At 35.4% G+C, this 10,570-nt stretch overlaps 1 protein-coding gene across 3 annotated transcripts in view; it reads left to right on the top strand.

The window, feature by feature from the left end:
• Nucleotides 1-3,344: 3,344 nt before the first annotated feature.
• The window catches only part of LOC110096886 (DAZ-associated protein 1), a 57,079-nt gene continuing 49,853 nt past the window's right edge, over nucleotides 3,345-10,570 (top strand). The window contains exons 1-3 of one of the 3 annotated variants that reach the window (XM_028694425.1): nucleotides 3,345-3,530; nucleotides 3,710-3,939; nucleotides 4,027-4,116. In XM_028694425.1, the coding sequence (XP_028550258.1) occupies nucleotides 3,922-3,939; nucleotides 4,027-4,116 (108 nt within the window). In that variant the 5' untranslated portion in view covers nucleotides 3,345-3,530; nucleotides 3,710-3,921. The remainder of the gene's footprint in view (nucleotides 3,531-3,709; nucleotides 3,940-4,026; nucleotides 4,117-10,570) is intronic. The other 2 variants (XM_020823025.2, XM_020823024.2) reach the window with 2 other exon arrangements.

Here is a 10,570-nt window from a genome sequence, read left to right as displayed (position 1 = left end):
CAAAAGTTACGCGGTAAAAACTGAACCAGTCGGAAAATACGGACAAAATTCGCTAACGAAAACGAAATCCGGACAGAAAATCCCGTCAAACTTCACCATTCTGAAAATTGAGAAAGGCGAAATGTGCCTTACCTTGCGTACACCACTTTCTTGAACAGTCACGACGGACGAAAACGGCCCGGCGTTGTCCAAAAATCCACTTTTCCTCTTTTCTTCTCGACCTTCTCTCTCCTCAGAAAATCAGATATTTATTTTTGATTTTTCTCTCTCTTCAAAATGAGCTGATTTCAGCTAAATAATGCTCTGATTGGCCTGGCCGATCGCACGATCGTCCTGGACGATCTGACCAAATTCACATCGTCCTGGGACGATTTCGCAGGACGATAATTAATTTTCTTGGACGATAAAAACCCCTATTCTCTGACTTTTGCATTGCTCTGATTGTCCTGGGACGATCCCCTATCGGCTCGGACGATCCCTACAGGAAAATTTTCCTGTAACTTCTGTACAGATTCTGGAACAAAAATTGAACTAATCGTCCCGGGACGATCCACGATCGGCCTGGATGATATGAGCAAACCTGCTGTTACAATTGAGGCTTGTTAGATTGCTTACCCCTGGCCGATTTTTTCCCCATTCACATTAGCATTCCCTTGATTTTGTTGTTTAATAAAAGACTTGTACTTAGGACCAGGTTTACCCGAATTCAAAGAAGAGATGTTATCCTCTAGTTTTGACACTTCCTCGTTATCCTTTAATAAATCAAATCTGTTTGGAGATATAATTCCTTGAGAATTCACAGCAGAACAGGAAACACCCCCAGAAGAAATAGAATTCGCCACAGTTGGCAAATTTAAATTGGGTATACCTTGTCCCGAAGTAAGAGCAGCATCAGCCTCCTGATCCTCCGAAATCCTACTCTTAAGGTCGTTAAGAGAAGAGATAAATTGATCAGAGTTTGGGTTTTTAGTAGAAGGGGAATGAGGTTGATAATGGAGAACATGACCAAGATCATTCATTTCTACATCAGTGCTTATATTACCAATACCAGAGCGGTCAGGAGAAGAATGAGGAACAGGGTCTTGAATACTTTCTGGGCAGGAAGATCACTTCTAGAGTTAGTAACCAGAGCAGGCGATGAAGTGGATGCTAGGTTACCAACAGGAGGTTTAGAGACGGATCGCTTATTCGATTTCCTGCTATGGCTTCTTCCCCGAGGAGGTAGATTATTGGTAAATCCATTAGGTTTTTCACCCTCTTCCTGCGGCTTAGAAGGAAAGAAGGAGGAGAAGTGAACAAGAGACTTATAGTGATCACAGGGAGACGATCTCCACTCATACTATACTTTTAGAGCAACAATATCTCCATCTAGAGAAACTTTAACTTCTTCAGGGTAAGAAGCATGACAATCTACCAGAACACAAACTCTGGCATATGTCAACCTAGTCTTCTTCGTGGTGAGGGAGTCCGCAGTTAGAGGAACCCCAATTTTGCTTGCGATACGGGAGATCCCTTCAGAGTTCCAACATGCAAGGGGGAGATCAAATATCTTCACCCAAATTGGAACAGAGGTGAAATTTTCTCTTTTTGGCTTTAATTTAGGATGCCACTTCTGCATGATAAACGGTTTACCAAGAAGAAACCAAACGCCTTTGGTCCAAACAGTATCAAAGTCTTCCGAACAAGAAAAATGAAAAAGGAAAAAACCGTCACTTAGCAAGAACATTTCAAGCGAACCTTTAAGCTTCCACGTTCTTTTGATCGCTCCAAGCAAAGCCTCATAGTAAGGCCTCCGACCAATAGAATATCCAACCAGACAACGACTCCAGTCTTCAGCTCCAGATGACAACTTTTCCCCAGAAAAAGGAACAATTTCTGGTTCCTGGGGGAAGTGAGAGAGGTGCAGCTCGTCGGAAGTGGGAACACTGGGAGAAAAGACAACATTCCAGTTGCGTTGAGGTAGAGGAGATGTGGGAACAACTCTAGCTGAAGGGAGTGGAGGAAAATCTAGAAGGGAAGTAGAAGAATCCATGGTCGAAGAAGCCTCCGGCAAAGCCGGAGGAAAAGGGAGGGAGGCGGCGCACAAACCAGCTGAGCTAGAGAAGAGAAAAAACCCTAGCAAAGCTTAGGGAATGAATGATTTATTTTTTATTTTCTTTAGATAGTTTCTTTACCTATCATGTGTAATTGTAATTTCAATATATTAATTTTCTTTTTTATAGCTTGGTAGATCTTTCTTTTCGAAAATTATGCCCATTAAGGACTACAGCTACAACAACATCATCAAGCCTTTATTTCATTATAAGAGTCTGATTGCATGAATCATTATTGTCCATTGTGTTCTATTAAGAATAAAATTCTTATTTAAATATAATAAAAAATATCATTTATAATATTTTTTTTAACTAACTTTTCTTAGGTCTATCTATACTTTTCTGAACATAGGTCATATTTAATACATTTACTCTTTTAATTTTAAGTCATCAGAAGGCCGAAATTTTATGTGTCATTTAAAGACAACTTTGTCTAATCTTATCTGCCTCTAAATCAACTCTAACATTTTCAGAGATATACTCATTTCACATCAAAGACTCTTCCATCAATTATATAGATATTAAAATCCTATTTATTTTTTCATTTTGCCTTAAATTAAATTTATTAAACTTCAGGTTTAACTTACTTTAAAGCTGCAAGTATCACAAACTCTTCTTGACACATTTGACACATTTGTGAGGATGATTTATCCAACTAGCTATCATGATGATTTTAAAGCTTCTTTATCATGGTGGTTTCAATGATTTAGGGGAGAAAGATTAGGGTTGCATATTTTAAATTATTTAATATTTATTAAAGTATAGATTAAAAAAATAATTTAATTTTATTAATTAATGTTAATTAAAATTACATTATTTTTTGATAGAAAATTTTAAAAATAATAATAAAAAATTTATATTTAATAAAGCATGATTCCCATTTTTAAAGTTTTATATATATTGAATAATACTATATTGTTTTACTCATTTTATAAAAAAAAAATTCACATGCTTGGTAACATATTAATAAATATTATTTTAATGAAACTACTCATGCCTTAACTTCATACACAAGTCTCCTTCGCCTATTGGTTGAGAGCTCAGGCTTCCAACTAAGAGATTTAGGATTCGAGTCTTTGTGTATGTTGTGTGTGTGAGTTTGTCTTAAATGACCTAAATGTCAAAAAAAAAAAAAAAAAAAAACATATACAAATATTTAATACATAATTCCATATAAATTACTCCTATATTAGAAAAATTTGCTGTGCTTAAAAAAATTATATAAATGGGTCTTACCACGTGCCCCATAGGTCGCGCTGTAGATCCCTCATCCATCCGTATATAATCCCAGAGATGGAAGGAAAATGGGTGGAGAGCTCTGATTTGTGGAGAAGATAAGCCGCCGCGAGGCTGGGCGCCGGCAACCCGAAGCACGGACGGAGAGAAAGAGTTAGAGATATAGAGGCGAGGGCGAGAGCCACGCGAGCTTCGGGCGAGGTAAGAGTGTTACCAAGAGCGCGAGTTCTCTTCTTCCCCAACACTAGTAATAATGCCCTCATCTATTTTCTTCTATCCTCTTATCGTCTCCGACGTTGGTCGAGAACCCAAGAGGAGATTTCCCAGAAAAGAATTAGGTATGAAAGAAAGATCACTGTCTGTTGTGTGCCAATCTGCAGGAGAGAAAGAGAGATTTTTGAGAGGGTTCAGAGAGCTTGAGAGGAGAACGATTAAGGGTTTTTTTAATATAAGAGTTTTTAACTAGAGAGAGATTTGAGAGGAGCACGAGGAAAGGATTTGTGGAGTAGAGGGTTCTTTCTGGTCAGATTGAGTGGGAGTGAGTGCCCGCCTTTGCTGATTCTTTTCATCTGTCTCGGTCCTTTTGGCGAACATGGCGACCAAGCTTGTGGTTAGTATCCAGCCCATGGCTCACTAAAGACTATCTTTTATTCATTCTCCGCTTTTTGGTAATTTCTAATTCGAAATCTGTTTCCAGATCCTTGGAATTCCCTGGGATGTAGAAACTGAAGGGCTGAGGCAATACATGAGCAAGTTTGGGGAGTTGGATGACTGCATAGTTATGAAGGTTACCATTATTACCTTTTTTTTTTTTCCGCTCTGAGCTGCTTTTGTGCCGAACTTCATGAGAAGTCTTTTGGATGGGCTTTAACCATTGCATGACTACAAAACCTGCAAATTGGTTACCTTTTGTGGCTCATCTTTCATGCTTTTTGAATTTATCGTACTGCTAAGTGGAAGTTGTTTTGCTTCGTTTACATGCTTTTGGATGTGTTGTCAAATTCTTCCACCTATGTTACCTTTATTAAATTTTAGCACATCCCATTGCAAATGGTCTTTGTTCTTGTTATTGTGTGTTTTAACCTTTTTTCACCTTCACTTCTATCAACTTGTTGAAAGTTATTTCCCACTTCCTCATTCTTCTGCAAAAGAACTCATTTAAAAAGCTGAAATTTAAGAAACTTATGGTCACGCTAAAGCTTATTGTCATCATTATGACATATTCTATTCACACTTGGAAATTAGGAAAGAATTCTTCCTCACATTTTCTGATTAATCAATGAGTTGACACATTTGTTTGTTTCTACTGCTAATTATTTCATGCAGGTCTTTCACCTCCATTAAAGAGGATCATGACTGACACTTTCATTTTGAAAAAGTTCTCTTGGGCCAATAAAGGTTCACGAAACTGTCTGCCCTTAGTCAAGTTTGATTGAATGCGTTATGCATTTCCACCTCTTTAAGTTCTTTATGTGGCGTTCCTAAATGAAGTTTATTTCATTGAATTTTCCTTCTTGCCATGAGAAGAAAAATGATGGCCGAGTGTTTTTGAAGAAAAGGATAAAAAAGAGAAAAGAACAAAGAGGAAATTTTGTCTAGATTTTTTATTTTTGGTCATGATGAATCTTTTAAAATTGATGCGAGTATAATAGCAGCAAAGGTAAGTTCGTTGGTGCCAGGAAAAAGTTCTTTGATACGATGGGGAGTGTTACTTGTGAATTTTTAGTATAATCTCCATCAAGTCTCTTATTTTTCTATTTTGTCTATATTACTCTTTCAAAACATAAAGATTTGAGAAAATTTGACTGTCCTCTAATAGTGGAAATATATCTCCATGCGTCTATGTGTGTAAAAGAGAGAATATCTCTGAATCACATAAATTTGAGTACTTATTGTTTTGTGTTTTTACATTTTTCTTTTCATCCTCATTATTTATCTTACAATTATTTCCCCAACAATTGGCATCAAACCAACTATGATATTTTAAGGGAAACTTGAAAGTAATGCTTGCCAATGATGGAATAGCCGATGATGGAATAGTAAAGATCAACAAGTTAAATGGAAAAATTTTAGATACTTGAAGATTCATATTTTTGGGCTATCCATGCCAAATGCCAAATGCCAAATGATACTTTATTTACCTCTCTTGGAAATAGAACTGACATTTATAAACCATGAAGATTGGGATCTCGTGGATAGGCGGATATTCAGTGGGTTGCAACTATCACATATCAACAATATTGATTGATATGCACTATATGAGAAATCTACTTATAGAGTGATGAAAGTACTATCAAACTTGCACGAGAAGTAATTGATATTAATCAAGGTATTTATAATATGAATTATTTAATGTAAGGATAATAGGTGTTTATGTAGCATGTTATTGAATTTTATTTTGATCTTAAATTACTTTTGTTTGATTGATGTTAACTTTGATGATGAAGTTTATGCCTTGAATTTGTTGACATCACTTTTAGAGAGCTGGTGAAAAGCTTTGCTTGTTGTCAACACTCATATGGGTCTATGAAACTTAAATTTAGTGATTTTTGAGATTAAATCTTAAGTGAGGACATTTGGAGATGAGAAGTTACTTTATTAATAGTAGGGAAGAATTATAAAAAAGTTATAATAAGGGAGATCCAAAATTTAAGGAAAAAGTCAACATTTCAATCAAAGGATAAATTTGTTCATAAGGTCATATCAGCACATGCTAGTGATATTATAATATTGAGAATATGAGAAGCGATTACCTACAAAAGAAAGGTGAACAAAGTTTGAACCATAAAAAAAGGGTCAGTGAATGTTGTTAGGGAGATTCATTATGTACTAAGTTCTCAATGCTGATAGTTCCGTGGAATCTTATATTATGGACTTATGGGCATCTTCTCACGTAATTTCATTTAAAAGCTCATATCTCATTATTCTGTAGAAAATTATGGGATAGGTTATATCTTGTCAATGATGAGTCTCTGTATTGTGGGTGATGTTGATGTTAAATCAAAACCGTCAATAAGACTACATTGACGGTTCATCTATATGCAAGGAGATCCCTATTACTCCATCAAAGATGTTCGTAAGAGTTGTTTCAACTTGCATTTATGTGGATGCCATGTTGATTATAGAAGCAAGTTTTATGAGATCGATAAATTGAAGGACAATTATCAAAAGAGTTTGACATGAAAGATTTGGGAGAGGTATTCTTTGGTTGAGAATTGCTTGTGGTAAATTTTCTGATAGGTTGAATATTTGAAGCCATCTTAAATTGATTATATTGAGAATTTGCAATACATATTTAATGTGTCAAAAAAAAAAAAAAATCTTCCTACTAGTGACTTTAAACTCAATAATTTGAAATTAATGAGGAGATAAAACATATGATTTAAGTTCTTTGTGCTTCGTCAGGTGGTTTTGTAATGTATGTTATGGTGTGCATTAGACCTAATATATGGTCATGTAATGGGAGCTATAGTGTACATGTTAAACTAAAAAAAAATGTATATTGAGAGGCAGTAAAGTGGATTTAACCATACTTGAAAGGCACTATCAACACATCTCTAGTATTTGGTAAAGGGTGATATGAAACTACCATGCTTTATAGATGTTGATTTGTGTATTAATTTCAATATTGGAAGAAGAACAATATAATCCATTTATATTTTGGTTGACATTGATATCTATATGGTATTGCAATTATAGAATTTTTTTTTCAAGGTGAAACATAAAAGTAAAATATGTTATAGCTATTGAGATTAGTAAATAGATGATTTAGCTGAAGCATTTATGGAAAGTGATGGGAAAGAGCAAGATGCCAATGCTCCTTTTCAAAAGTGCCATACATCCAGCAAACATTGTAGCATTTCATTCCTAGACAAAGCATGTGCAATTTACATATCATTTTATTTGAGGTCTCTTGGAAGATGATTCCCCATTATTAAGCAAAATAAAATGACCCAAGAACTCAGCTGACACAATTATTGTCACCACTAATTAAGTGAGCCCAAGTAATTTCAATGGGCGATTGATGTGATTCTGCATAGATTTAACTTCAAGTCATTACATAAAAAATTTGCTTTCAGAGTGGGAGATTGTTAACATATGGAGTAAATTTTCCCTTACAAGATAAGCATAAATGGAAAAGAGGTGATTTTTATAGAGAATTATAGATTCTAAGGTTTCTGTGAATTTACTACTAAATTCCTATTATGGTTTATATTCAAATTTCTTTGAACCTTATTTATTATGAATTTTCACTTTCTTAACTTATTTGAATAGGGGACTTAGACAAGGCCCATTGATGTGAATTTTTCCTCTTGCCATTGGAAGAAACAGGATGATTGAGGTGCTTTTGAAGGAAGATAAGAGAGTGAGGAGGAAAAAAAAAAAGAAAAAAATATAGGAATAAAATAAATTAAGAGAAATATTGCTCTTTGGTGAAGCGTTTGAATTTTCTAAAGCTATGGTGTTGTAGACAATCGTTATAATGCTTAAGGCAAGTTTGAGGTCCCCCAAAAAAATTCTATTAGTGTGAATTTGGAAAATTACTCCAGGTTCTTTGGTACATTCTGTTCTTATTTTGCTATTTGGTTCTTCATTATTCTCTTAAAACATGAATAGCTGCGAAAAAAAATTATGTATTCCTATTTATTGTTCAGTTGTATACATGGATTAAATAATCTCTCCGAAGCCAACAAATTTTGCTGTCTTTTGTTTGAGTTTTCATGACTTTACTTTCATCTTTGTCATCATTCTTATGCAATTTTTCCAGCGCATCTTGGGAGAATGGATTGATTATTCATGTGGTTTTTTAGGTCTACCTAGCTTAGGCTGCAATTGAGTAAGGTGCTTGAGCCTGCACAACTAGCGTGTGCTGGCTTTAGCTTGTGCTGAAGGCTATTTTATCTCCTCTTGAAGGTAGTTTTGCCTCCTAGAAGTATTTTTACTGTTTATTCAGTGTTGGTGTCCCACCACCCAAGAAATGGTAATTAGTGCATTAAGCAATGTAAAAATTATATCCTTATTGTATTATTTGTATAAATATATATACTTTATATTTTGTAAATCTTTTACTTTTTTAATAGATGTTTAGGGGTTTGTAATTAAGCCTGTTCTCTTTATTATTATTAATTTTTCAAATTCTCCAAACATATTCTCAACCCTGGTTCATATATGCAAGGATAAGCTTTAAACTAAAGATGTTTTTCAAGCTGATCATTTGAGATATTGTCAACCACCTCCCCTCACACTTTAAGGGATATGGAAGCCATCAAGGTTTAAAATTGCGTAAATAAGCCTTGAGACGTTTTCCGTCCGTGAGGCGAGGCGTAAGCCTCGAGGCGGTGTGAGGCGTAAGCCTCACGGACGCAGAATTGCGTAAATAAGAATTTAAGGATTTTTGTAGGTAAATAATTGCAAGATTCTATCATACAGTAAAAACATCTAAATGATATATGAAAATAGTGGAAAGTAAGAAAATAGATGCAATAAAATCGTGTCCCAAAGTACAAAATCATAAAATATTAGTTTAACAAAACTCCAAAAGTATAAAGAACATATAAAATCCAATCATATCCCATCACTAAATGGGTCTTCAAGGGAATCTTCTTCTCCAATTGTATTTATGAATGTCATATCATCATCATCTTCAATATGACTCATTTTTATCTTCCCTGTTCAATAAGAATGATCATTATCATGTTAATTGTTCATTTGATATAAATATAATGCAATAACATATAAGAAGTTGTGGAATACCTTTATTTGATTGTTGTCCTGCAGAGCTAGGGGATGTGTGTGGTGTGGTACTAGTGGATGTGACCACTTGATCTGCTTCGCCCCTCAAGACATCCACACTTAGATCCTCTATCTGTAAGTCGGATAATGATAAATCTGTCTTATCATCTATGAACCACTCATTATCAGATGACACATCATCACACACCAAAGGGTCCTCATCATCCTTCAACTCCTTATTCCTCAACCTCCTATCTCTTAACCTCTTGTTGTGCATAATATATACAAGGGAGTTCATTCTGAGTGTTGATAGCCGATTTCTTCTCTTTGTTTAAATTTGATAATATGTACTCCAGTTTTACTCACACCCAAAAGAAGAACAAGTGAGGCCCAAAACTCTTACAGCAAAACTCTGTAATTCAAGGGTGGAATCACCAAATTGGATCCACCATTCAACTGTTTTCAAGAAGAAAAATGATAATCAGAACTTAATAAAGTGTCTTGCATTTACCAAAATAAGTATACCTAGAGATCGTTTGGCAATCGTTGATTTTGCTGCATGCAGACCGAAAAAATCCTCTTTATTCCGAAATAGAACAAGTTGTAAATCTGCAAGCTCTCTATCTGTCTGCTCCGGTATTAGTCGTTCCATGCAATGATATAGACCAAGCTTCACATCTGGGTTTGAAGATTTCTTCTCTAAATATTGAAATTGAGGATTGAGATAATTTGCCGCTGCATGTAGATGATGGTGTAACTGTACCTCCCACCGAGCATCAATGATATTCCAAACCTCTCTATAACTTGCCTCATCTCCTCCCAAATTGTGTGCAATCAACTCCTTGGCCTCATCCATAGCATTATAAATAAAACCCATGGCTGGTTTCTTCTCGGCATCCACTAAACGTAAAACTTGCACCAAGGGTCTCGTGCTCAATATGGCATAGGTCACAGTAGCCCAAAATTTATCATTTAGAATTATTTTTCTTATTTACTTCTCCTCACTTTTCTTCCCCCACGCAGAGTTAAGCCATTCTGTTGATGTAAACATTGCTTCCAAAGGTTGTCTCACATCCAACATGCTATGTAGTGTCAAATAAGATGTGACAAACCTGTAGATTTACAGTGCACAAATGTAAGAACATACATTAGGAATTGATAATGATTTGCAGTGCACAAATGTAAGAAGATACCTAGTGGTTGCAGGACGAATAATTTCCTTCTTTGAAAACTTTCTCATTAAAGCTAAGACCCATGAGTGGTTGTATATGAACTTTGTGATCTTCTTCGCCCTAGAAAGAGCGCTCTTGTGTTGAGGTAAATCACCAAGTTCCTCCAATATGAGATCGATACAATGTGCTGCGCAGGGGGTCCAATATAGGTTTTTCCTCTTCTCCATCAACATCTGACCAGCTGCTTTGTATGCACTGGCATTGTCAGTCACCACCTGAACAACCAATTGCTCCCCAATCTCCTCAACAACCCCATATAGTAAATTGAAAATGAAT

Source organism: Dendrobium catenatum, unplaced genomic scaffold, assembly GCF_001605985.2.
Source record: "Dendrobium catenatum unplaced genomic scaffold, ASM160598v2 fragScaff_scaffold_53, whole genome shotgun sequence".
NCBI classification, from domain to species: domain Eukaryota; kingdom Viridiplantae; phylum Streptophyta; class Magnoliopsida; order Asparagales; family Orchidaceae; genus Dendrobium; species Dendrobium catenatum.
The sequence above is the reverse complement of the archived record's forward strand: the minus strand, read 5'-3'. Positions and strand labels throughout refer to the sequence as shown.